Source organism: Lepus europaeus, chromosome 5 (genome assembly GCF_033115175.1).
Source record: "Lepus europaeus isolate LE1 chromosome 5, mLepTim1.pri, whole genome shotgun sequence".
NCBI lineage: Eukaryota > Metazoa > Chordata > Mammalia > Lagomorpha > Leporidae > Lepus > Lepus europaeus.
The window spans coordinates 143,446,956-143,473,899 of NC_084831.1; the positions used below are offsets into that span (position 1 = coordinate 143,446,956).

At 40.4% G+C, this 26,944-nt stretch overlaps 1 protein-coding gene across 1 annotated transcript in view; it reads left to right on the plus strand.

Annotated features, from left to right (window-relative positions):
- Positions 1-26,944, plus strand: part of DPP6 (dipeptidyl peptidase like 6) — an 889,247-nt gene that overhangs the window by 402,468 nt on the left and 459,835 nt on the right. The window contains exon 2 of the mRNA XM_062193815.1: positions 6,224-6,338. Coding sequence (XP_062049799.1) covers positions 6,224-6,338 — 115 coding nt within the window. The remainder of the gene's footprint in view (positions 1-6,223; positions 6,339-26,944) is intronic.

The following is a 26,944-nucleotide window of genomic DNA, read 5'->3' on the forward strand; positions in this document are numbered from 1 at the left end:
AAATTACCTGCACTCTGAAAAATGAAACTTGACAAATGAAAATGGAATTTAGTAAAGAACATCTTTGTTCTCATGGGTAAAATTACCCTGCTTCCTAAATGCAAGAATACTGCCGGAAAGAGAATGTGATGCCTCTGTTCTTAGGAGATGGTGTCCATAGCCCAGAACCCTTTCCCGAAGTGTGATGTGCTGTTGTTGCCCATGTGGTTATCTTCCTGTGCATTAGTTCATTCAATAATAGGAACTGAATTGATTTTCAGTGCAAAATATCTTCTTAGCACCGTAGGCCTGGAGGAAGCAGAGGTTGGTTTTTTTTTTCTTCAGTCTTTTTAACATTTTATTTGATAATGGTCTTACATTTACAAAGTAAAAATTTTGAGGTAGTAAAACCAAAAGTTCCCGTATGTTTCTCACTCCATTTCCCCTTTTAACATCTTGTATTACTTTCTTTGTCACAATTAATGAACTGCACTCAGCTTCCCTATTTTTTTAATCCAAAAACTTTTTATCCCTTCCATCCCCCCTCCAGCCTCTACAAATCACTATTTTGTGCTCAGATTTTTTTTTAATTGAAAGGGCTTATATTTGTTGAATAACAAACATAGTATTGATTATAAACATAGAAACATAGCCAAGAAAATTTTATTTAAGAAATACTGTTGCGTTTTAGACCTTGAGACTTTTCCCAATTTACCCACAAAAGACAGTCGCAGATGCAAAAGCAAGGGGTTTTATTTGCAGCCAGCTGGGGCTCCCACCGCACAGACAACAGCGCAGCGCTGAGCCCAGAAGCCCCATCCCGCCCCCACCAGCATTTTTATGCACTAGAGTAGTACATACCTCACTACACAGGTAGGTGAGTTCCTTCTTATTTATGCATTTCACTGGTGCATTTGAGCAACTCAGGGGCTAGGCATCATACAGGAATGCGGAAGAATCTAAATTCCAGGAATAGTTTTACTCTTTCATTCCCGTACCCTAAGGCCTGTCTTTTTTTAACTTCAAATGTACTTAATCTAAGCTAACTTAGGGTTTGAATTAATTACTCATAACAGAACTCCACAATACAAACTTCATGCATTTCATAAGTACAATTTTAGGAACATGTTGATTTCTGTATGAAAGCCATTCTAACTGGAGTGAGGTGAAACCTCATTGTGGTTTTGATTTGCATTTTTTTTTTTGACAGGCAGAGTGGACAGTGAGAGAGAAAGACAGAGAGAAAGGTCTTCCTTTGCCTTTGGTTCACCCTCCAATGGCCGCCGTGGCTGGCACGCTGCGGCCGGCGCACCGCGCTGATCCAAAGGCAGGAACTAGGTGCTTCTCCTGGTCTCCCATGGGGTGCAGGGCCCAAGCACTTGGGCCATCCTCCACTGCAATCCCAGGCCATAGCAGAGAGCTGGCCTGGAAGAGGGGCAACCAGGACTAGAACCTGGTGTGCAGGCACCGCTAGGCGGAGGATTAGCCTGCTGAGCCATGGCACCGGCCTTTGATTTGCATTTCTGTAATGGCTATTGATCCTGAGAATTTTTTCATGTGTCTGTTGGCCATTTGGATTTCTTTTGAAAATGTCTGTTTAAGTCCTTTGCACATTTCTTCACTGGGCTGTTTGTTTTGTTGTTGAGTTTCTTGATCTCTTTATATATTCTGGTTATTAAACATTTACCAGTTGAATAGTTTTCAAATAGTTTCTCCCATGCTGTTGGTTGCCTCTTCAGTTTCCTGAGTGGTTTTTTGTTTTGTTTTGTTTTTGTTTTTGTTTTTGCAGTATAGAATCTTCTCAAGTTGATGTAAATCCCATTTGTTAATTTTGGCTTTGATTACTTATGCCTCTGGGGTCTTTTCAGGAAGTCTTTACCTATGCCAATGTCTTGCAGAGTTTCCCCAATTTTCTCTAACAATTTGATGGTATCAGGTCATAGATATAGGTCTTTAATCCATTTTGAGTGGATTTTTGTATAAGGTGTAAAGTAAAGCTCTTGCTTCATATTTCTGCATGTGGAAGTCCAGTTTTCCCAGCACCATTTGTTAAAGAAACTGTCCTTGCTCCAAGGATTGATTTTAGCTCCTTTGTCAAATATAAGCTGGTTGTAGATGCTTGGATTGATTTCTGGTGTTTCTATTTTATTCCATTGGTCTGTCCATCTGTTTTTGTACCAGTACCAGGCTGTATAGAAAACATGATGCTGAAATTCATATGGAAACACAAGAGACCCCAAATAGCTGAAGCAATCTTATACAATAAAACAAAGCCAGAGGAATCAAAATACCAGATTTTAAGACATACTAAAGGGCAGTTATTATCAAAACAGCCTTGTATTTTTTGTTTGTTTAGCTTCCACATTGAGGGACAATATGCATTATTTGTCTTTCTATGTCTGGCTTATTTCACTCAACATGATATCCTCTAGTCTATCCATTTTACTATAAATGACAGGATTTCACTCCTTCTTATGGCTGGATAGTATTCTGTGGTGCATGTATGCTACATTAGTTTATCCATACATCTAATAATGGATACCTTGGTTGATTGTGTATCTTGGTTATTGTGAATAGTGCTGCTGTAAATATTGTGGAGCAGGTGTCTCCTTGATACAGCATGTTCATGTATTTTAGGTGTATACCCAGTAGTAGGGCTGCTGGATCATATGGCAGTTGCGTTTCTAGCATTTTCAGGAATCCCCGTGCCATTTTCTACAATGGTTGCATTAATGTACATCCCCCCACAGTGTATAAAAGTCCCCCTTTCTTCACCTCTTTCCCCATATGTGTTGCTTTCTGTCTTTTGGATAGAACCCATTGTGACAAGAGTGAGGTGATACTCATTGTGGTTTTGATTTGCATTCCCCTGGTGGCTAATGACATTGGGCAGTTTTTTTCATAAATGTGTTTCTTCTTTTGAGAACTTGCTATTAATGTCTTTTGCCCAGTTCTTAACTGGATTTGTTGTGCATTTGTTGTTGAGTTTTTAGAGTTGCTGGTATAATCTGAATATTTACCTTTGTTAGATAAGTAGCTAGCAAATATTTTCCCCTATTCTGTCAGATGTCTCTTCACTTTGTTGATTGAGTTCTTTGCTGTGCGGAAGCTTCTGAGATTGATAGTATCCCATTTCTCTTGTGTTGCTTTTGTTGCCTATGCTTTTAGGGTCTTATTCAATAAGTCATCATCTACACCAATATCTTGATGTGTTTCCCCTACATTTTCTTTCATTGTTCCTAGTATTACATACAAATCTCTGATCCATCTTGAATTGATTTTTTAAAATTTATTTGAAAGACAGAGTTACAGAGAGAGATAGAGACAGAGTGAGAGGCTTTCCATCCACTGGTTCACTCCCCAGATGGCCGCAACAGCCAGAGCTGCACCGATCTGAAGCCAGGAGCCAGGAGCTTCCTCCAGGTCTCCCATGTGGGTGCAGGGGCCTAAGGACTTGGGCCATTTTCTATGGCTATCCTAGGCCATAGCAGAGAGCTGGATTAGAAGAGGAGCAGCCAGGACTAGAACCGGTGCCCATATAGGATGCCGGTGCTGCAGGCCAGGGCGTTAACCCGCTGTGCCATAGCACCAGCCCCTTGAATTGATTTTTATTTATGATGAGGGAGTCTTTGTCCCTTTTCAGGAAGCATCCATTTTTCCACTCCCAATCCCAACTTCCACAGTTCTGCATCTTTCTTTTCCATTCTCTATGTGTCCAAATAACTGATGGTGTGTTATACATTCTCAAGATCATCTTCTGTCCCTGAAGAACTGGTCCTCCGGGATCCTCACAAATCCTGCTTTCTTCCTGGTGAAGAAGTCTGCAATACTTTGGGTTAGAAATTCTGAAGTTTATTTGATACACAATTCACAATTTTGCCTCTATGAAATTTTCTTTTTGTTCCAACTCTGCCTTCTGAAGCTACACAAAATAAGTCTTCTCCTCTTCCATGTTATATGTTTCCAAATAAGAATACTCAAAATATTTGGTATTTGAGGCTTATCACTATCCAGCCTTGATCTGTGTTCATATGATGGGTATGTTTGGGCTGGGGAGGACCTATGGTTGAATAATTTGAAGCAGTTTGATATAATCTTATGAATTGCCAATCATGGATAAAGATACATTTATTATCACATTGTTGACTTTTTAATTTAATAAAGTTTTATTTTTCCAAATGAACGAGCCACTGGGCCTGTTCATGATCTTCCTCAGTAGCTGCCACATCTCCATCCTTTGTATTTCTGGTGTAAATTATTTTACCTTTGTGCTGGAAAATGGGTTTGATAAATCCTTTATTCAGAAGCTCCTAAAGCCCTGCCCTGGCCAGAGATCCTTGAATCTTCAGTCTTTCAGATACCAACCTGGGGTTAGAAGCTTTCAGTGGGGAACTTCTTTACAGAGTCATCACAAGTAGCTTTGTCAAATAAAGCTAAGTTATTGAGCTTGTCTTGAACTTTGCCTTTGGGCCACTTCTTTCTGGCCTTGCCTACAAATTGGTTCACAGGATCTTTTTCTTTCTTGGCTGACACTGCAATGTCTGTCTTCTTCCCATCACCCTTGGGTGGCATGGTGGCACTTGGAGTACAGCAGTGACCACAGGAGCCTAGCTTGCAGTGTTTACTCTTCATTTAGGCTTGGTTAATACAAGTTGCACTTATGGACACCATAGAAGAGAGCGTTAGTAATCTCAGATCTATATAGTGACAGGAGTTGTCCATTTGCAGTATGATCATGTACCCTTATTAATACCTGTTTATTAATAATAAAGTTAATATATAATGATTGTGTTGATTATTTTTGTCTTTCAAAAGGATGTCAGTTTGGAATATAAATAATATAATCACCCTAGAGTTTGGTCTCAGCAGTCAATATGCCTGATTCATTTCCTAGACTCACTCAACCATGAGCAATTGTTAGCAATGTTTCCAGATCCTTACCCCATTCCAACAGTTGCTACAATACCAGTATGATTCTGTCAGGGGACTTAAAGCCTAGCCTAGCCATAGGTGTATTATTCAGTGAAGAAAAAGCTGGAAAATCTTGAAACTTTGTATGAAGACCTATGGTAGGAAGAAAAGACTCAAGATAGTGAAGGATCAGTAGAAGTTGATTAAAATTAGTACATTGCATTGTTAAATAACCGTTAAAGTTGGTAGGAGTCAATAGTATGAGTGAAAAAGGGGAGGGGGGAATGAGAGAAGACTTGGGGCCAAAAAATTTTGTCAAACCTGGGTTTGCTTGACTGAGGGGTAATAGCTGGTTGTAATGACGAGAAAACTCTAAGATTACCCCATGTGAAGAGCCTAGTTCATTGAGACAACCATTAGATTTGTACGAAAGCTTTAACATGATGTATCAGATTCATTACTTATTTTTTAAGATTTATTTATTTATTTGAAAGGTGTAGTTACAGAGGCAAAGAGAGAGAGAGAGAGAGGTCTTCCATCTTTGGTTCACTCCCCAAGTGGCCACAACAGCCAGAACTGATCCGATCCGAAGCCAGGAGCCAGGAGCTTCTTCTGGATCTCCCATGTGGGTGTAGGGGCCTAAGGACTTGGGTCATCTTCCACTGCTTTCTCAGGCCATAGCAGAGAGCTAGATTGGAAGAGGAGCAGCCAGGACTCAGACCAGCACCCACATGGGATGCCAACACTGTAGGTGGCAGCTTTATCTGCTATGCCACAGCACTAGCCCAAGATTCTTTATTTTTTAAGATTATTTAATTAATTGATTTAAAAGGCAGAAACAGAGAAAGAGAGTGAGACATCGACCTTCCATTTTCTGGTTCACTTCCCAAATGGCTTCAATAACAGATCTGGAGCCAGGAACTCCACCTGGGTCTCCCACAAGAGTGGCAGGATCCCAAGCACTTGGGCCATCCTCGGCTGCCTTCCCAGGTGCATTAGCAGGGAACTGGCTCAGAGGGAGTGCAGCCAGGACTCAGGAACCAGTCCTCTGATAGGGGATGCCAGCATTGCCGGCGGCAGCTTGATGCACTGCCCCACAACACTGGTGCCTTAGATTCTTTTTTGAGATAAAAAGTTCTGCTAGGTTACAGGAAGGAGAAAGCCTGAAGCCTCTGGGCACTGAGACCAGGAGAGCACAGAAAGGAGCTACTGATAGCTTCCAGGAACATTCCTCTGTGTGCTTCGTGTATTGGTTGTTGATTTAAATGAGAAACAATTACTTGGTCCATTTGATTTCTTTACTCACCGGGGTTCTCTTTCTTGTTGTTTTTAGGAGCTGGTGGGCAGTAACCCTCCACAAAGAAACTGGAAAGGAATCGCAATCGCACTGCTTGTGATTCTGGTCATCTGCTCCCTGATTGTCACGTCGGTCATCCTGCTGACCCCAGGTACTTTTATTTATTCTTGGAAAAGCAAGTCACGGCGAGGGATGAGGAGCAGACTTTTACCTTGGAGTGTTTTATTTATTTATTTTTGCTAAATAGCTATTACATAATTCATTGTTCTCAGGTTCTAATTTTCATTTTACCATATTATGATATAATATGGTTTCAATGAAGAAAGACCATTTTAAGTGCTTTGTTTGTGTAGTTGTAGAATAGGTGGAAATGCTTGGGATATAGTAAAAATTAATTGATTATTCATGTTTGATGAATTTAAAAACAGTAGCAATGGGTATCTAATATAAGAACTTTATGTATCATATGGAATTCCTGAGTATTACATCAAGAATGAGTTAAGAAGATTGTTACTACAACATATATTATGTGGGAACTAATGTATGTTACTTATTAGATGTAAAGCAGAGTCAGACATCTTTCAGGGAAGAAAAAACACACTGAAATCTGCAGCGAAATCCTATAGCAAATATATACATATGTATGCTTTATTGGGTGGCTGAAACAGAAGCGCTACAGGAGTTTAAAGGAGAAAGCTCCTTTGTGAGAAAATTCATGAAAAAGGTAATTGTGACATAGGCTTAAGGGAGTGATATGAATTTAGTAGCCAGAACATAGAGGATTAGTGAGAGAAGAAATCCTTTGCCTGCTAGATAACCTTATGGAAATTATCTTAGAGATGGCCATAGATAAAACAGTAGGTATCTTCTATCTATTCCCTTTATTATATTACATAACTATATGTATAAGCAAAAATAAAACAAAAGTTCAACCATGTTCCAATCCTTAGTAAATAGACCATACAGATATTAGACCTTAAGATGGAAAAAAAGGAGTGGACTTTTGGTGCAACACAGAAGCTGAGGCCCGTGTTAGAAAGTCTGGGTTTGAGTCCTGCTCCTTTTTCTACTTATTCCAGCTTTCTGCTAATGTACAGCCTGGAGGCAGCAGAAGAAAATACTTGATTCCTTGAGCCCCATGTGGGAGATTAGATTGAGTCCTAGGCCACTGGCTTCAGCCTCAAGCAGCCCTGGCTATTGCAGACATTTGGGAAGTGACCCTATCGATTTGGAAGATCTCTGTCTCTGTCTGTCTAAGACTTCTGAATAAATTACAAAAATAAAAATGATTTGGGGCCAGCCTTATGATGTTATGTGACACTAGCATCCCCTATGGGCACCAATTCAAGTCCTAAGTCCTGGCTGCTCCACTTCTGATCCAGCTTCCCGCTAATGTGCCAGGGAATGCAGCTGAAGATGGTCCAAATACTTGGGCCCCTGCTCCCACATGAGAGGCCCCGATGAAGCCTCTGGTTCCTGGCTTCAGCCTGGCCCAACCCTAGCTGTTGTGGCCATTTGGGGAGTAAACCAGTAGATGGAAGATTTCTCTTTCTGTCTCTCCTTCTCTCTCTTTAACTCTACTTTTCAAATAAATAAATAAAATCTTTTAAAAAATGAATAAATAAAAATAAAAATATTTAAAAGATGGAAAAATAAGTAGATATGACTGTGTATAAAGTTTTGATAGATACCAACAAAAATGCAGGCAAATCATGATGCATAATTAAACTATTACCCTGAAACTCAAGTGGAAAATGCTAATATATTCCCTGATAGCAAACTAGATAAAGATACCACAAGAAACTACAGCATGATATCCCTTCTGGAAGACTTATGTAACAATCCTCAACAAAATAGTAGCAAACGGAATTCAGCAACATATAAAAACAACTAGATGGTATGATTGAATGGGATTTACCACAGGCAAGAAAATTTGGCTTCATATAGGAAGATCAGTCAATGAAACAGCTATTTTAATAAAGGACAAAAAAAGCTCATTTTGATAGGCAGAATGAGAACTTGACAAAATTAAGAAACCCTTTCATGATAAAATATTCAAAGTAGGAAAAGAATTATCCTCAACCTGGTAAGTAGCATCTGTGATAAATCCCACAGCTGGCTGAAATCATTCCCCTTAAGATCAGGACCAGGACCAGGATGTTCACTCTTAGGATTTCTAGTTCACATTATATTGCAGGTTCTAGCTAGGACAATTTGATAACAACAAATGCCATTAAAATAGCAAGAAAAAAAGTGAAAGTATTTCTCTTCATAGAGGACATATACCTGTATGTAGAAAGTCTTAAATAATCCATATAAACATAAAATCTATCATAAGTAATAATTGAGTTCAACAGCATGGAAGATCTAAGACCACTATGCAAAAATTATTTGTATTACTGTACCCTAGCAGTGGAAAATCCAAAAATGAAATTAATAGTTCTACTTCCATTAGTTTCTAAAAGAATTAGAAGCTTAAGAATCGATTTAACAATAGAAATACAAAATCCGTGAGCTGAAAACCACAAAGCAAAATGAAAGAAATTAAAGAAGACCAAGTGGATTGTTGGAAGATGTAATATTATTAACATGGCAGCACTCCTCAAATTGATCTATTGATTCAATCTAATTCCTGTCAAAATTCCAATTGTCTTTATTGAAGAAATTTTTAACTGATCCTGAAAGGCATTTGAAAGTGCAAGGGAATCGAAATAACTAAAACAATCTTGAAAAAGAATAATTAGAAACTTACATATCCTGATTTTAAAACTTAATTACTATAAATCTACCATAATTAGAACAAAGTGGTTCTAGCATAAACGATAGCACATATGTCTGTATGGCTCAATGAAATAGAAGTGAGCATTCAGAAATGAACCTGTACATTTTAGTCAGCTGGTTTGTGACAAGGGTGCTTAGACCATTGGATGAGAGAAAGAACAGTCTTTTCAACAAATTATGCTAGCACAACCGGATACCCACATGCAAAATACTGAACTTGGACCCTCTACCTCACACTGGATATGAAAGCGAGCTCAATGTAGACTGATGACCACACGTAAAAGCTAAACCTGTGGAAGCATTTGGAAGGAGACATAAAATAAAATCTTTGGGACTTTGAATGAGGCAGTAGTTTCTGAGATATGATATCAAAAGTACAAGCAACAAAAGGAAAAATAGGTAAATTGCACTTTGTTAAACTTGTTCCTTTTTTTTTATTAAGTTCATTTAGACTTTAAACCATTTCCTCTCAGCAGTTTATGCACAGGAATAATTTTATGCAGATTGCAATGCAAATAATTATACTTTACATTTTTTCATACTCTATTGGTTACCACAGATCTGGGAAAACATATGGTATTTGTCTTTTGGGGATTGGCATATTTCACTAAATATAAAGAAAATGGAATTATAACCAACAGAATGGGAGAAAGTATTTGCAAACTATATTTCCAATAAAGGTCTAGCATCCAGTATATATAAAAACACTTACAATCTGAAACAAATGACAAATAATCTTTAAATGTGCTAAATATTTGAGTAGACATTTCTCCAAAGAAAGACAAATGGTCAATAAGCACAAGAAAATATATGTAATATCATTAATTCTCAGGAAAATGAAAACCCAAACTAAAATTAATTACCACTTTATTTCTACCAGTATGGTGTTAAATCAAAAAACAAATAAAAAAGGAAAAGTCAAATGTGTCTGTGAGGATATGTAGAAATTGGAACCTTTGGGGACGGAGCTTTGGCATAGTGAGTAAAGCCACTACAAGCAATGCCAGCACTCCATATGGCTGCTGGTTCAAGACCCTGCTACTCCTCTTCTGATCCAGCTCTCTGCTATGGCCTGGGAAAGCAATAGAAGATGGTGCAAGTCCTTGGACCCCTGCACCTGCATGGGAGACCTGGAAGAAGCTCCTGGCTCCTGGCTTTGGATTGGCCCAGCTCTGGCCATTGCAGCCATTTGGGGAGTAAACCAGTGGATGGAAAATTTTTCTCTCTCTGCCTCTGCCCCTCTGTAACCCTGCTTTCAAATAAATAAATCTTTAAAAAAAAAAGAAATTGGAAATTTCATTCATTACTATCAGAAATATAAATTATGTATGGCCGGCACCGCGGCTCACTTGGCTAATCCTCCGCCTGTGGCGCTGGCACCCCGGGTTCTAGTCCCATTCGGGGTGCCAGGTTGCTCCTCTTCCAGTCCAGCTCTCTGCTGTGGCCCAGGAAGGCAGTGGAGGATGGCCCAAGTGCTTGGGCCTCTGCACCCGCATGGGAGACCAGGAGAAGCACCTGGCTCCTGGCTTCGGATCAGCACAGCACGCCAGCCGTAGCAGCCATTTGGGGAGTGAACCAATGGAAGGAAGACCTTTGTCTCTCTCTCACTGTCTAACTCTGCCTGTTAAAAAAAATATATATATAAATTATATATATTTTATATGTTATATACAATATAGTACATAATATATTATAATATGTAATATATATAATATATAATACATATTATAATATATATAATCCTGTGTTTAAATAGTTTGATAGTTCCCCAAAATATTGGATACACAGTTACTGTATTATGTAATAATTATACCCCTAGATAATGACCAAAGAACAATGAAAATGTATCTTTATACAGACACTTGTATATGATAGTCATAACAGCATAATTCATATTAGACAAAAAAGTACAAACACCCCAAGACTACATCACCAGGTGAATGAGCAAGTACATGTAGTATAGCTAAGCAACGGAATATTCCTTACCTGTAAAAGGGATGCATGCTACAACACAGATAAACCTTGAAAGCGTGTTGGTAAATGAAAAAAGTCAGACACAAAAGTATAATTTCCAAATAAGCAAATTCATGAAAATAAAAAAATGAGTGGTTACCAGGGGCAAGAGATAGAAAGTAATGAAGTGAATACTAACAGGTATGAAATGTATTTGAGAGGTGAAGAAAATATTCTGGAATTTGGTGGTAGTAATATATGCATGATTCTGTTAATATATTTGAAATATGTTGAATTGTACATATTTATATGTGAATTTTATTTCGAAAAGCTTTTAGTTTAAAAAAGTGCTGGGAAAAAAAAGTAAAATCTAGTCGTGTAAATACTAACATGCCATAAGATCAAAGAGGATTCAGTAACAATTTTCCGAAAGTTAGTGAGTTTTATGGGTAGACCAGAGTTGCCTGGGACATTTGGGCTCAGGATTGAATACTGTGCCTCTGACTGCACAGGGAAAGTCAGTTCAGCGACTGAAACCTAACTGAGCAGAGCAGAGAGGGTAGTGGAGGACTAGTAAAGACAAATAATCGTTCTATGATGATTGAACTGATGACGATATAGCACATCTGGGAGCTTTACCAGCTACACATTTTTAATTAATATAAAAGAAATGGGCCTCTCTCATATTCTGTGGAATGTGGTTTCTACATTTCCCTTTCTTTGAACAGAAATGTGCTTTAAATAAGCAAATGATTATTGACATTTGATTCTGTGGCTGGCTGACACTCCCTTTGGGACTTAGATGGCAAGGATGTTTTAGTTTTGCAAAGTACATATAAACGGCATGTCCCTGGGAGAAATGGCTGCCCAGAGCCACTCACAAAGAAATGGCCCACAGCAATGCATGGGGAGTAGAAGGGTTTTTTTTGTTCTGTTTTGTTTTTTTCTTTTTTTATTAGAAAGGAAGAGTGACAACATACATTTAGAGTCAGAGAGAGAGAGAGAGAGAGAGAGAGCGCGATTCATCTTTCATCTGCTTGTTCACTCCCCAAATGGTCGCAACAGGCAGATCTGGGCCAGGCCAAAGCCAGAAGCCAGGAACTCCATCCGGGTCTCCCCTGGGGTGGTAGGAGCCCAAGCACCTGTGTCATACCCTCTGCCTTCCCAGGTGCATTAGCAGGGAGCTAGATCAGAGTGGAGCAGCCAGGACCTGAACCAGTGCTCTGATATGGGATGCCGGCGTTGCAAATGCAGATTCAACCCACTAAAGTCTTAATAAGTAAGTCAAGGCCTGAGGCTCAGCTCCTGGGACCCTCACGGGGTGCCTCACAGGGGCCTGGGTCCCTCACGGGGAGTGAGAGTGCTGCCTGGGTCTCCTCTCTCGCACAAGGAATCTTGTCCGCTCCTGTTCTCTCCAGTGCTGCAGCTCATCCTGAGAGTGTTTTACATTCAGTTCTTGTGCAGTAGGAGCAGCCACAGCAGCATCACTTCTGCAATAAATAGAGAAAGTAGGCATTGTGAACTGTTATCTCTTTGAATGCTGGCGGCCAGTTGTCAGTGGCAACAACAATGAGCTGGAGGCAACTATGGGGCTGTGGTGAATCATTGAATTCCAGAAAGGCTTGCAAGAGGGAGTTTTTCCTTAATGCTTTTGCTGGGTGAGGTGTCCTGAGATCGTATTTATTTCTCTAGGTCATGCTGTTCAGGGGCTGTGTGTCCTTAGTTTAGGGCAAAGGGATCTGCTGGTTCAACCACAAATTGTGCGCCACTGCTCTCACCCCTTCCCAGCCCCCCTCACTCCCTTCTGTCTTCACTCCCCTGCAGAACAGCAGTGGCTTTTGTTTTGGCATCCAGAGTTCTGGAAGATGTCTAATCAATCAACCTGACAGAAGCTCGTGAGCTTCCTCAAGTTCACTAATATTCAGGGCATTCTCACGTCAATCGATAGTGCCTGTCCATCGAGCCAACATTAATGATCTCCCTTTAGGAGCTGGGAATGCCATGCTGAGTCCTAGTCAAAACGTGGAAGATGTAAATGTTGTTCTTGAAGCTCAGAGTTTGCTTAAAGACAAAGGATATGCAAGCAGAACACAGCAGTGCAATAATTTAGTGAAAACAAAACCCAAGTCCTAAAGCAAGGTGAAGTCCAAGTCTCTCAAGCTTTGATAACCAAAATGTTGACTTAGCAGATGTGAGTGTCACCAAGGGCAAGAATGGCTTCCCTGGGGTGGGGAATACATTTGGTCTCAAAGAGTAGAGAGTTGTAGTGTTACCTACGGGGAAATGGTGGCAGAGGACATATTATTACCTTGGTTCTTGCAAGGTGTCCGGCGCGTAACGAATCTTCCCAGGTAGACAAATCAATTAATTCACAAGCTTTTATTGGGATTCCGCTCCTGGGCGAGATTCCCTGGTCCCAACAGAGTGAGACCGGGAAGTCGTGCATCAGAGATTGGGAGGGCTCCTTTTATAGATTCAGGGCATGGGGGTTAAAGGTTGAGGTGAGGCGGGTCTGATCCTCATTGGTTGACCTTTAGGCACCTGCAGAGACCTTGACAAGGACTCTTCTTCCCAAGAAGTACAGGTAGGGCCTCTCCATTCCCGGAAGTACGGGCCTGCCCTCCTTGAGGATCCCAAAGCTACCAGTTCTTTGTCTCACATGGAAAAATTTCCAAGTGGACAAGGCAAAGAGAAAAGCAAGACTTAAAGGTTTAAAAGGAAGATTAATTAGGGTCAGAGACCTCCAGCCAGAGTGGCTTAGAGGAGTCCCCAAGAAAGGCAAAACCCGTAGGGTTGGCGGTAATGAGGTTTTTAAGCACAATCTTGGGAGCAGAAACTGCCAATCAATATAAGGTGGGACAAACCCCACAAAAGACCTGACTTATAATCCTTTTTCCTGGCTGGCTTGCTCCTGATAAAACAAAGCAGCAGTCCAGTAGGATGGGATTATTGTTTCCACAATAAACTGTGAGCTCAGGAGGGTGGAATCACCACTCTTGCTATCTTCATGGAAAATTTGGAGATGCCTAAGGAAGGAGGGCGGATGTTTTGATCTTGCTAAAGCCAACCTTTTGGGGGGAAGCAAATAGACGTAGAAGAGGTCCTGCGCGCTTTAAAAAAAGGTAAGGCTTTTTAAATATTGCTAGCGTCCAGTCTTGTTTTCTGGTTTATTAAAATTCTGAGGACAGTACCTGCGTTCACCCGTTCTGAACTCATTTGATTCCGAATGAATCTGTGGCAATGCTTTGTAGCACGCCTGGGCCTCTTTTTCAGCTTGGTGAGAAGACTGTTGAGTATGATGGAGTGCCCTTTGGATGGCCCAGGACCTGGGAGGGTCTGGTGGCAATCATTCAGGACAGCAAGCCTCCTTGTTCTGTAGTGCAGTCTAATGATCACCAGTTATGCACAATTTATGTTTGAGAAATCAAATTAAAAGTGTTTAACGTAATCTCAGTTCCAAAGGGATTCACCAAATGCGAATGTGTCCTTTTCAATTTTGTCATTCATTTCTCCCTTGCTGGTCTGTGCTCTTTTCTAAATTTCTCTTTGGAATAATAGACTCAAAGTTACCTTTTTATTTTCAGATATTAAATATGTGTCTGCAATAGGTCACACACAGCATATGCCTTTTTTGGCAGCTATAATTCTTGAATTCTAATGAGAAGGCCTGTGACATTCTCACATGCCCCATCATTGTGGGAGTGTAAAAATCCAACAGGATCCTGTTCGTGTTCAAGCATCTCTGATGTCTGGCTTTCTGGATTTCCACATTAGAGATGGGCACTGATTTGTGATGAAAAAACCCCAGGACACTTTCAGATGGTATAGCAATGAAGTGCTTTGCCTATCTGAAAGTCATATTTCTGGTATGTATAGGGTTAAGACCAAACATGGGTTATCAGAACAGAAGATTCACTAATCTTTTGGGCTGGAACATAACATACAGTTAACTTTTATGGAATTGAAATATGAATGCTCAATTAAGTTTAATGTGTGACTACCTAACCCTCAACTATCCTTTTAAAATTCTGGAACAAATTATTTTAAAATATTTTATTGAAGAATGGCATGCATATGTAATATATTGTATATGAATAAATGTTATATATAAATTCAGTATATGCACATATGAATGTTGCTGGATGAATTTTCAGACTGAACATGATTCTATGTAATCAGCACCCAAATAAAAACTACAGAATATTGTAAGGCCACCACAAAACACACCAAACACCACAGTAAGGGGAAGGGTTTATTGGGGAAAACCCGACAGACCAGAGGGAAGGGGCGAAGAAGGAAAAGATAGAGAAGGATAGTGTAAGAGAGAGATCCAGAGAGAGTTCAAGAGACAGAGAGAGTTCAAGAGAGACAGAGGCAGAGATCAGGAGATGGAGAGAAAGAGAGCCATCCATTCAGGAACAGGTCCTTTTAAAACTTTGCTGGGGGACAGGCAGGGAAGTAGGAGCAGGGAATCCCATTAGGATGGGGGTGGAGCTCGACACTGGTGGTTGGGCCTTGTGGCCACCTGGCTTCCAGCAGTGGAGGTGGGGGCTAGTGCCTAGGATGGTGTCAGGGTGTAGATCGCACCATAGATAAGACTGCGCGATTTTACTAAAAAATATAGTCAGCATCCTAAAAGCCCTCTTCCTTACTCATCACTAGTCCCGTCAAGGAGACCTGATTTCTGACATTGTAGAAGAGTTGTGCACATTTTTGTAGCTTTTACATTTTACTCATTGAATGTACTCATATAGTATGTGTGATTTTACACCTGATTCTTTTGGTCAGTATAATGCTTGTGAGATTCATTGTTGTTTTCTACTTGTTCTGGTGCCCAATTTTTAAAACCCATAATGGATTATCTCTACAAAAATTTGAAATAGTTTACAACACTTCAGTATCTTTGTGTATCTCATGCCAAGCATCATGTACCTTACAGTTCTTCACTCTTGTAGCTATAGGCAGTTTACTTCATATTTTCCAGGCATTTTCTTGATGTACTTTCTTACATTAAACTCATCCCCAGATCCAGTCTTGTCATATTCTGTTATCAATTACTACGACCCAAGTGTCTTACAGGAAGCCCAGGCTACTTGACCAGGTCACTAGTATTCATCTGCATTTGGCATCTGTGGTTGTGTTTCCTGGATTCCTTTGTGCCTGTTCATTCCAGTCTGCCAGCTGACTGGTTGGGGTGGGTGGTGTCTACTCTGGTCAAAAAACAGATTTGTTTTGACTGCTGCTGATGCTACTGTTGCTAATGCTGTTTCTGCCTAAAGTTAATTTGGTAGTGCTAATTGCGACTGGCTGGTAAATGAGTATTAGGGATATTTATTCTGATAATCCAGAGTACAGGACAGATCAGTGAGGACAGGAAGCATTCATGTTTGCCTTGGTAGAGAATGAACAACTAGAGACATTGAAAGATAGATCCAGTAGAGACGGAAGGAAACCCAGGAACAAAGATCTCCATGGGTCATAACAAGTCTGAAGTGTTCACTGGACAGAGGGCAGCCTAGCCTAGAAGTTTTAGAAGGAGATAGTGAACTGTCGGGCGTTAAGGGTGAAGGGAGGATGTGGTACCAGATTGGGAGAGTCTGGATGCCAAACCCTGATTTGAGGTTGGATTACTGGTTCCTACTGTGGACACCAAGTTCTTTGTCAATCAATTTCAGAATCTGATGAAAACTACAAGTCTCATGATGGTTAGAAGTAAAGAAAGGACATGCTTGTACATATAAGCATTTGGATGCAATTAAAAATGTTTGTGGACCTGGTCAACTCATCCATGAGCTGTCTCAGAGATCTGTTTGAGCATTTATCCAAAACCCAGACATTATAATCTGCTGGTTAAAATGCTTTTCTCTGCAAGAATCAGAACAGCCAGTTGCAGGCATTTGTATGATTTCACCAAACAAGCTTCGATAAAGACAGTGCCAGGCTTGTGCCGTGGCTCAAGATGTACCAAGGGCCAGATTGCCACCATCTTTCATGAGCATGTTGGCAAAGTGGCTGCTGTGGATCCACCCATCCTGTGCCCACACAGGCAGGCAGGGAGGTTTGCAAAGAATTTCCCTCATGCATCCTTGTCTTTCGTTATATCTATCATGAGGCAAACTAGTTTCCTGTAACTAACCAGCAGACAGACAGTGTTCTGTATCCCTATCACTGTAAGTGGGATGGGGGAAGGAAATGAGTATTTTGTAGGCGTCGGGCTGTGCAGGGTTGGCAGAGGCAGAGGCTGGGCTCTTGGGGAGGGAGTCTTCAGAGTCTGCCACACAAGCAAGGTCTCCTGGTTGGTGAAATACTTGAGGAACGCTATCTACATTGCTCAAATTTGAACAGTGAACTCGAACCATTCTTAAAATGAAACAAATCTGAAAACAGAGATTTGTGACAGATTTTCATAAAAGAAAGGATTAGTTTGCACTGCTACTAACCTGATAGTGAGCTGCAAACTTTCACAGTGCTGAAAAGTGGGTCCCTGGGAGCATCGTAAAGTCTCTCCTGACTTTCCATCATTAATCCTAGGATTGTTAGGTGCATCTTACTTATTTATAGAATCCTTACACTAAAGAGCCATTTTTCTAAAGGATGGCTATGGATGTTTATGATTCATGCTTGCATTAAGACTATAAGCTAAGGCAAATGTGTCCACATATTTATCCATAAAGGGGCACTTTTCAGGCATTGCTACATTATGCATTTCATTTTAGAGGCACCGTTGTATATAAACCATGAAAATGGATAAATCTCCCTGCACCCTGCTTTTCTCTGAAGTCTGTTGCCTGGAATAGATGAAACATGCCTCTTGGTAAATTTCAGATACATTTTTGGAGCCTCAGGGACCATATGTTACAAAGGGCTGGCTGATATACTGCTTGCCATTTGAGCAAAACCTCTGGCCAGTCAAGAACCAGAGTTAGTAATTCAGGAGGCTTAAGTTGATTTACCAGGTCAGGGTCAGGGACACAGAAATCTACCATATAGTAAAATCAGAGAACTGGAGGAAAGTGTCCAAAACGAACAAGGCAAGTAAAGGGATCAGGAGAATTAAGCTCCTTGCTGAAATGGTTCCAGCTCCTTTCTGGTGCAAAACTCTCGTCTTGTGCTTTCCTTAAACAACCGGTTATCATGCCTGCAAAACATGGGCTTTTGCAGGGTATTATTTCATGTTCCTCAAATTTAAATTAACTCTGTGCCTAGAGTGAGATACTAACATCACCAGAAATTCACTAAAGTGATTATTTACAGAACTTAAGACCTCATCAGTGTTTTGTCTCTTCCTTTTTCTCCCCATATACTTCATCTTTTTGCTTATTTTTAATTCAGTTAATGCATGGTTTTGTGTCCCAGAAGATGGCTTCTAAAATGGTGAATTAGTTGAAAATAGGCCTTAAGGCTAAAAAACGCCACACTTCACCAAAAATATCCATGTCCTAATCCCTGGACCCTGTAAATCTTGCTTTAAATGGTCAAAGAAATGGTCTCATATATTTACATTAAACATCTTCATATCAAGTTTTATTCTGAATTATCCATCGGATCCTAAGTGGAATCCCATGTATCCTTTATAAGAAGAAAGCAGAGGGAGATTTGACTACACAGAAGGGGAGACAGTTGTGATCAGGGACTCAGGAATTGGAGTGATGTGGTCCCAAGCCAAGGAACACTGGTAGCCACAGAGACAAAGACCAGACTCTTCCGTAGGTCCTCGAGGGACGCAGCCCTCCTGACCTTTGATTTGGACTTGGACAAACTGATTTCAGACTCTGGCATCCAGAACTATACTAAGCCTCCAAGCCTGGGGTTATTTGTTAACTGAAGTCCTAGGAACCAAGTACCGGGAAATGAATGGCATTGCACATTACTGTGAACCTGTGGGGAGATCCCAACTAGGAGGAGGCCTGTGCTCACTTAGGAACCATGGACTGGATGACAACCATGTTGAAGACTCCCTTGCTGCTCCTCCCACAGCAGAAGTCCATGGTGGGTGCCTGGCTCAGCTCCCTAGGGAACACCTGTTTTCGAATGTAGTTCTTTATCATCTTAACCAGCAAGAAAGGAACTGAAATTCATTCTCATTAAGGTGTATATTGATGTATTTCAAAATTTTACAGGAAAATCCCTGCATTGATTTAATTCTTTGATTTCTTTACTTACATACACTGAACGGATATAAGCTTCACTTATAGTCTGCGTTAAATTAACAAAGACAGCTAAGTCAAATATAGATAAAACAAGCCGGCCAGCGCCGCGGGTCAATAGGCTAATCCTCCACCTTGCAGTGCCGGCACACCGGGTTCTAGTCCCGGTCGGGGCACCGGATTCTGTCCCGGTTTGCCCCTCTTCCAGGCCAGCTCTCTGCTGTGGCCCTGGAGTGCAGTGGAGGATGGCCCAAGTGCTTGGGCCCTGCACCCCATGGGAGACCAGGAGAAGCACCTGGCTCCTGCCTTCGGATCAGTACGGTGCGCCGGCTGCAGCGCGCTGGCCGCGGCGGCCATTGGAGGGTGAACCAACAGCAAAGGAAGACCTTTCTCTCTGTCTCTCTCTCTCTCACTGTCCACTCTGCCTGTCAAAAAAAAAAAATTAAAAAAAGAAGCCAATAAAACTCAAGTTAAAATTACATATTTCATGTGATAAATAATTCCTTCTGAAACTAAATAATCCCTCTAAAATGTATGTATATAGTGCTTTCTATGTGACACAGGTGTTCCCATGCCCACCCTGATAGGCACTGCTGGGGAACTGTTTTGTCTAGAAATTCTCTATTCCGAGGACCATGCACTTTTGTTCATAACACAGTCTGTGCAGTCAGTTGGGAAAATTAAATAAGGAGACCTTGGTATTGGTGCATCATTAAGACACACGCTGGTTCAGTCTTTTATGTTTGGGTGCAAGTGTATGCTTATGAGCATAATATGATTTATTGATTGTGCTGACAAGTAATTAGTATGAATAGAAAACTTAAGAGCAGAAAAATGAGAATGGTAATCTTTTCTCATACTGTTAGTTCTTGAGTCAGTCCTTAGATACGTCACTTGTCACCTTTCTGATTTAGTTCTTGCGATATTTATTCCTATAAATCTTAACATTATGTTTACAGGTCAATGCTCAAAGACTATCAGTTGTGAAAACTGAAAATTTACCTCGCCTTCATTTTTCCCCCCTTTCTTTTATTTCCAAGTTATAAAACCTATCAAGTTATTTAAGGCCCTATATAGAATTATTTCATAACAATATAGAAAATTCCCTTATGTATCAACTTGTTATCCCACCAACCTTAGATGCATCCCTGGTCTCTTGCGAGACAGGAGGAGAAGTGTGCATGCCTGACAGGCCCCTCCGGCACTGTCCTAACAGCTTCCTACTCTCACTCTCTCCTGGGTAACACTGATGGCCTTTCTTCTCACCTAAATAAAATATCCCATCAAATGATAGCGACTTGAATTTTTAAAAGGGAGTCATATAATAGTCACAATTTTGTACTTAAAAAAGTGTTTCTATTTTAGAATCTGAAAAAGTGGATAAAACCATAGCCAGAGTAAGAAAATTATAATCCTGCCACTAAACAATTTGTCTTGAGGTATTCAGGCCAAGTAGATTCTCGTGTCTTAAAATCCATCAGTAGCTACAGTTTATTGTTATTTGGACGATGACTTTTTTTTTTTAAGTAAATGGGTTTTCTTAGCAATGCTTCTGTATTACTTATACTTGAAATGAAGATGTAAAACTGTCTTTATTACAGACCAAATGAATTCCTATAACAAATATGCTGATAGAACATATAAGTTTGGACAGTTTAGGATAAGGAAAAGTCTATATACAAGTATTTGCATTTCTGTTCACTGGCAACACAAAGTTAGAAATTAAAATCTGGGTGATACCAGTTGTAGTAGCTTGGGATACCATAAAATAATACATAGATTAGGCAGTTTAGAAAAATAATTTTATTTTCTCCAAGTTATGGAGGCTGCAAGATCAGTGGTGTAGCAGGTTTGGAAGCCAGTAAAGCAGCTTTCTGGCTTACAGAGAGCATCCTTTGGCTGTGTGAGTGCACAGAGAAAGAGAAAGAGAGCTCTTGTACCCCTTCTTCTTATAAGGACACCTTCCTGTACATTAGGGCTTCATTCTCTGACCTCTTTTAAGTTATTCCTGAAATGACCTATCTCCAAATGCAATAACACTGGAAGTTGAGGCTTCTTCATAGGAATGGTCAATTCAGTCTATAATATCATATATTGAGGAATGGTAATGACTCAGTTTCTAGCATTTCAATCAATAGTGTAGGGGCAGGTACTGTGGCACAGTGGGTTAAGCCACTGCACGGACCTCCGTATCCCATGTCAGAGTGCCGATCTGATTCCCATATACTCTGCTTCTGATCCAGCTTCCTGCTATTGCAGCCTGGGCCACAGCAGAGTATGGTTCAAGTGCTTGGGCCCTGGCCACCCAGATGAAAGACCCAGAGAGAGTTCCAGGCTCCTCGCTTTGGCCTGGCCTAGCCCTGGCTATTATAGGCATTTGGGGAGTGGACCAATGGATGGATAATATCTCTTTATTTCGCCCTCCCTCATCCTCAATCACTCTGCCTTTCGAGTAAATGAAAATAAAAAACATTAAAAATAAGTAGTATGATGTGATGAATTTTGATATTGTACTACTAGTTTTGTTAAATGGTTTTGAAGACATATACCTTAGAAGAAATCACTTAAGATAAAACAACATCTGTGAGACTTCTCCTAGACACAGATTTCAGTGTAACCACAGGTAATATACTTCAGTAATACAAAGACTACATTACAAAAAGTAAGCAAAAGTGGAAACAAAGGAATAGATTGTAGAAACAAAGACTATATTCATTTAAAAGAAATTGATTGAACACCTATCATATGCCAGCCACCTTAGATGAAATCACAGTTCCCATATCAAAAAGAAAACAAAACATTCAAGCCAGTATGGAATATAAACTTGAAAGCAAATACTGAGTCAGCAATAGTTCTGGGTGGCAAAAAAGCTAAGACCCACCTTGGGCAAGTCAGGACAAAATGCATTCTCAAGAGGTATAAAGGGTGCATTTCTTATAGACCTTCCACTGTCACTCAAGTAAGGGGACTTAATGTAATTCCCATCCCAGCCATAGTTAGTGCCTTACATTCAGGGTTGGACTTTGCAGACAGATTTCTCCAGAGGAATAGCTGCTGATGTATTTCGGAGTAAACACACTCTTTGTAAACGGAAAGAGTGCTCCCTTGACAGGGCTGCTGCTGCTCCCTCCGGTCTCTAGGGTTTTTGCCTATGTAAAAGATGTTACCGTCTCCGTTCTGACCTATGGATTCACATGATAAACAATCTGCCACAGCTGGACAGTTTAATGAAGAATTAGGTCAAACATCTCCAAGGTTCACATCGTGATTTACAGATATGCTACCTGGTTTTACATTTTGTTCATAATCTGTTCATATTTTATGAATTTATCCTTTCATGATGATAAGCATTTATCAGGTAAATATGAGTAACATCCATAGCAGATAGCATTGATTCTACTTCTTTTACTCAAAAAAGAGAAAAGAAGGAGTCTGATTATATTGTGGTCGGCATCGAGCAGTGCCTAATAGGACACTCCATCAATCATCATTGTGGCAGAGGTAAAGGCAGTGTAACCTGTATTCCTGTTGGATTTTTTTTTCCTTTTTACTAATCATCATCCACGTTAGGCTCCCTATTAATGGAACAGCCTGTGGTGGCTTATTTTTTAAGCAAAAGCCATTTCATTGGAACTTTTGGATTCATGGTACAGACGTTGAGAATGGACAGCTTCTTTGATTTCCACATATTGTTCTGAAATGTTTGTAAGGGAGAAAAAATTTGTATCAACTTTTGTAGAAATACATACAAATTATCCTAAATAGAAAAAATACTTTAGTCTGAGCCCAGCTTGGGGTCTTTCTCATGCTGCTGTATCAGACTAGCCCACCCAAGTCTTTGTCTCCTTTGAGTGTTAAACATACTTAGTCTGCCACCACACTTCTGTCTGTCTTGGTCACGGAACCTCTCAGTAAATGAAGAGTGCCTCCCTTAAATGGCTTTCTCTCCTCCTCCTAATGGAGAGGATAAGAATGATAATAAGTATCCTTGTACTCTGAAGCCTCTGAAGCATTCTGGAATTGTCAGTTCTTCCATTTGCTAACAAAAGCAGCACTTTGAAGAGGTCTCTGACTAATCTGGGGAGATTTTGTTATCAAATTGGTTTTGTCATTAGCTCACTTCCACGGGTCGTGATTGAAAGCTCTCTGAAAGCTATGCTTCCAAAGAAACCACTTCATACATTTCAGAGTGATAGGGTTTAATTCTCATTTTTACCTAGAGAAGTTCCAAAGCTGTGAACAATAATTTTGGTATTTAACCACACAACTGTTTAAAAAAAAAAAACAGCTGATGACGGGAAAGGGGCCTCTGATTGATTTGCATCGTGCACTGCCCAACATGAAGAATGACTGCACCACCATAGACTACAACATGCCTTTGCCTACCAGTAGGCTAATGAGGATGCTGAGTTAATCAGAAGTGCTATGTGGTTACCTATCGTATATCAATCTAATGACCTGAAAGAGATATTACTTGTCAATGATCTCTGAATTGCCCTCAATGAAAGCTAGAATGTAAAAGCCACTGGCCACTTCTTGTATCTTCAACTTTATACTCACTTCCAGGTTGTGCAAGATTGGGCATAGAAGTCATCCCCTGTTTCGACTGCAAGCATGTAGCAGTAATAGAATAATAGTGAAAACAGAGGCTCTCAACCAGAATGAGATTTGTTCACATAGCTGAAATGGAAATGAGCCCTCCAAAGACACCTTCAGCAGGTGTAGACACCCACAGCAGAAGGCAACAAGAAACCCCCGTCACTGTCAAGGCGTAAGACTAAAGTCAGGCAGAACAGGAACATCTGGGGTGGCAGTGTCCATGAGGGGCTAAGGCTGGTGCAGTTGTTTTGCACTGAGACTGACTTCACGGAGCCGGCGCTGTGGTGCAGCAGGTTAAGCCCCCTTCTGCAGTGCCAGCATCCCACATGGGCACCAGTTCGAGTCCTGGCTGTGGTATTTCCAATCCAGCTCCCTACTAATGTGCCTAGGAAAGCAGTGGAAGATGGGCCCCTGCACCTTCATAGGAGACGCAGATGAAGCTCCATGGCTTCAGCATGGCCCAGCTCTGGCCATTGTGGCCATTTGGGGAGTGAACCAGTGGATGGAAGATCAATCTCTCTCTCTCTCTCTCTCTCTCTCTCTCTCTCTCTCTCTCTGTAATTCTTTCAAATAAAATAAATATTAAAAAAAAGCTGAATTCATGGGAAGAAAGCCTTGAACTATTATCACCCATTTAGAGAAAAAGGCTCAGCACCATGGTCACATAAGACCTGGTTCCTGGTTGAGAGCTATGCCTAGACAGAGTCTCAAAATTGCCCAAAAAAAAAAAAAATCATTGAATGACAGAAAGGGGCGGAGAGAAAGAGAGAGAGAGAGCAAGAGCAAGCCAGAGCTGGACCAGGTCAAAGCCAAGAGCCTGGAACTCCAGCTGGGTATCCCATCTGGGTGTCGGGGGCCCAAGGACTTGAGTCATCAGCTGCTGCCTCCCCAAGTGTGTTAGCAGAAAGCTGGATCAGAAGCAGAGCATCCCGTGTAGGATGTTGCAAGCAGCAGTGTAACCCACTCTACTGCAGTGTAACCTGCTCTACTGCAGTCCTAGTCCCCCAGGGACATTCTTGAGACCAGGGCACTCACAGAAACCATCTTCTCGTAAAGCAGAGCGCATGCCTAAACAAAAATGGAAATCCAAGGAAAGTATAATCAGTTGAGAAAATTAAAAAATGACATTTTAGGTTTCTAGAAGAATTACCAATGTGATACAGGAGCTTGAAACTATGAAATAGGAATAGATGATGTTTAAAAAGGACTCATTTGGATCTCACTCGCAGAGATCTTTAATTTAGTGTTTTTTTTTTTTTTTTTGACAGAGTGCCTTGGCTTTCCATGCCTAAAATACTCTCATGGGCTCTTCAGCCAGATCCGAATGCCTTAAGGGCTGATTCTGAGGCCAGAGTGCTATTTAGGACATCTGCTATTCTATGGGTCTGCTGTTTCTCCCGCTTCCCATGTTGGATTGTTCTCTCCCTTTTTGATTCTATCAGTTAGTATTAGCAGACACTAGTTTTGTTTGTGTGATCCCTTTGACTCTTAGACCTATCAGTGTGATCAATTGTGAACTGAAATTGATCACCTGGAGTAGTGAGATGGCATTGGTACATGCCACCTTGATGGGATTGTATTGGAATCCCCTGGCACGTTTCTAACTCCACCATTTGGGGCAAGTCTTATTGAGCATGTCCCAAATTGTACATCTCCTCCCTCCCTTTTTCCCACTCTTATATTTAACAGGGATCACTTTTCAGTTAAAATTTAAACACCTAAGAATAATTGTGTGTTAATTACAGAGTTCAACCACCAGTACAAGAACAAAAAAATACTAAAATGGATAAAGTATTACATTGTACATCAACAGTCAGGACAAGAGCTGATCAAGTCACTGTTTCTCATAGTGTCCATTTCACTTCAACAGGTTTCCCCTTTGGTGCTCAGTTAGTTGTCACCAATCAGGGAAAACAAATGATATTTGTCTCTTTGGGACTGGCTTAATTCACTCAACATGATGATTTCCAGATTGCTCCATCTTGTTGCAAATGACCAGATTTCATTGTTTTTGACTGCTGTATAGTATTCTATAGAGTACATGTCCCATAATTTCTTTATCCAGTCTACTGTTGATGGGCATTTGGGTTGGTTCCAGGTCTTAGCTATTGTGAATTGAGCTGCAATAAACATTAGTGTGCAGACGGCTTTTTGTTTGCCAGTTTAATTTCCTTTGGGTAAATTCCAAGGAGTGGGATGGCTGGGTTGTATGGTAGGGTTATATTCAGGTTGAACGGGGCCATCAAAGAAGGAGGTACCTTTCTATGAAGGGAACAGAGAACTTCCACTTTGACTATGACCCTGTCGGAATAAGATCGAAGTCGATGAACCCTAAAGGCTTCCATAGCCTTGTCAACTCATGACTAGAGCCTAGGCAGATTACTGACGCCATAAACAAGAGTGTCAAATTGTTAAATCAACAACAGGAGTCACTGTGTACTTTCGTCTCATGTGGGATCTGTCCTTAATATGTTGTCCAATGTGAAGTAATGCTATAACTAGTACTGAAACAGTATTTTTACCCTTTGTGTTTCTGTGTGGGTGCAAACTGATGAAATCCTTACTTAGTATATACTGAATCAATCTTCTGTATATAAAGATAATTGAAAATGAAAAAAAAAACTTGGTTTTAAATTGGAAATTGCATAGAAAATTAATGAATTTTTAAAAAATATCATGTAGGATCTCTGTCCTTAATGTGCTATACCTTGTGATTTAATGCTATAACTAGTACTCCAACAGTATTTTTCACTTTGTGTTACTATGTGGGGGCAAACTGTTGAAATCTTTACTTAATATATACTAAATCGATCTACTATATATAAAGATAATTGTAAAGAATCTTGATGTGAATGGAAGGGGAGAGGGAGCAGGAAAGGGGAGGGTTGCGTGTGGGAGGGAAGTTATGGGGGGGGAAGCCATTGTAATCCATAAACTGTACTTTGAAAATTTATATTCATTAAATAAAAGTTTTTAAAAAAAGGATTCATTTGAAACTGTAGAGATAAAAATATAATTATTTAAAATTTTATATCAGTAGTAGATCAAAGAGCATCCTAGACAGGCTACAGAAAAGGCTGGTGAGACATTGAACTGAAGGAAGCATGTAAATGCTACCAAAGAGATACAAAGGTAGAAAACGTGAAAGAAAAGTCAAGCAGTATGGAGGATGAACTTGGAATCTCCTGAACTGCCCAGTGAGAATTCTGGAAGGAGGGTATGGAAGTGTGGAGAAGTGATATTGAATGAGAATTATTTGTAATATTATAGATGTGAA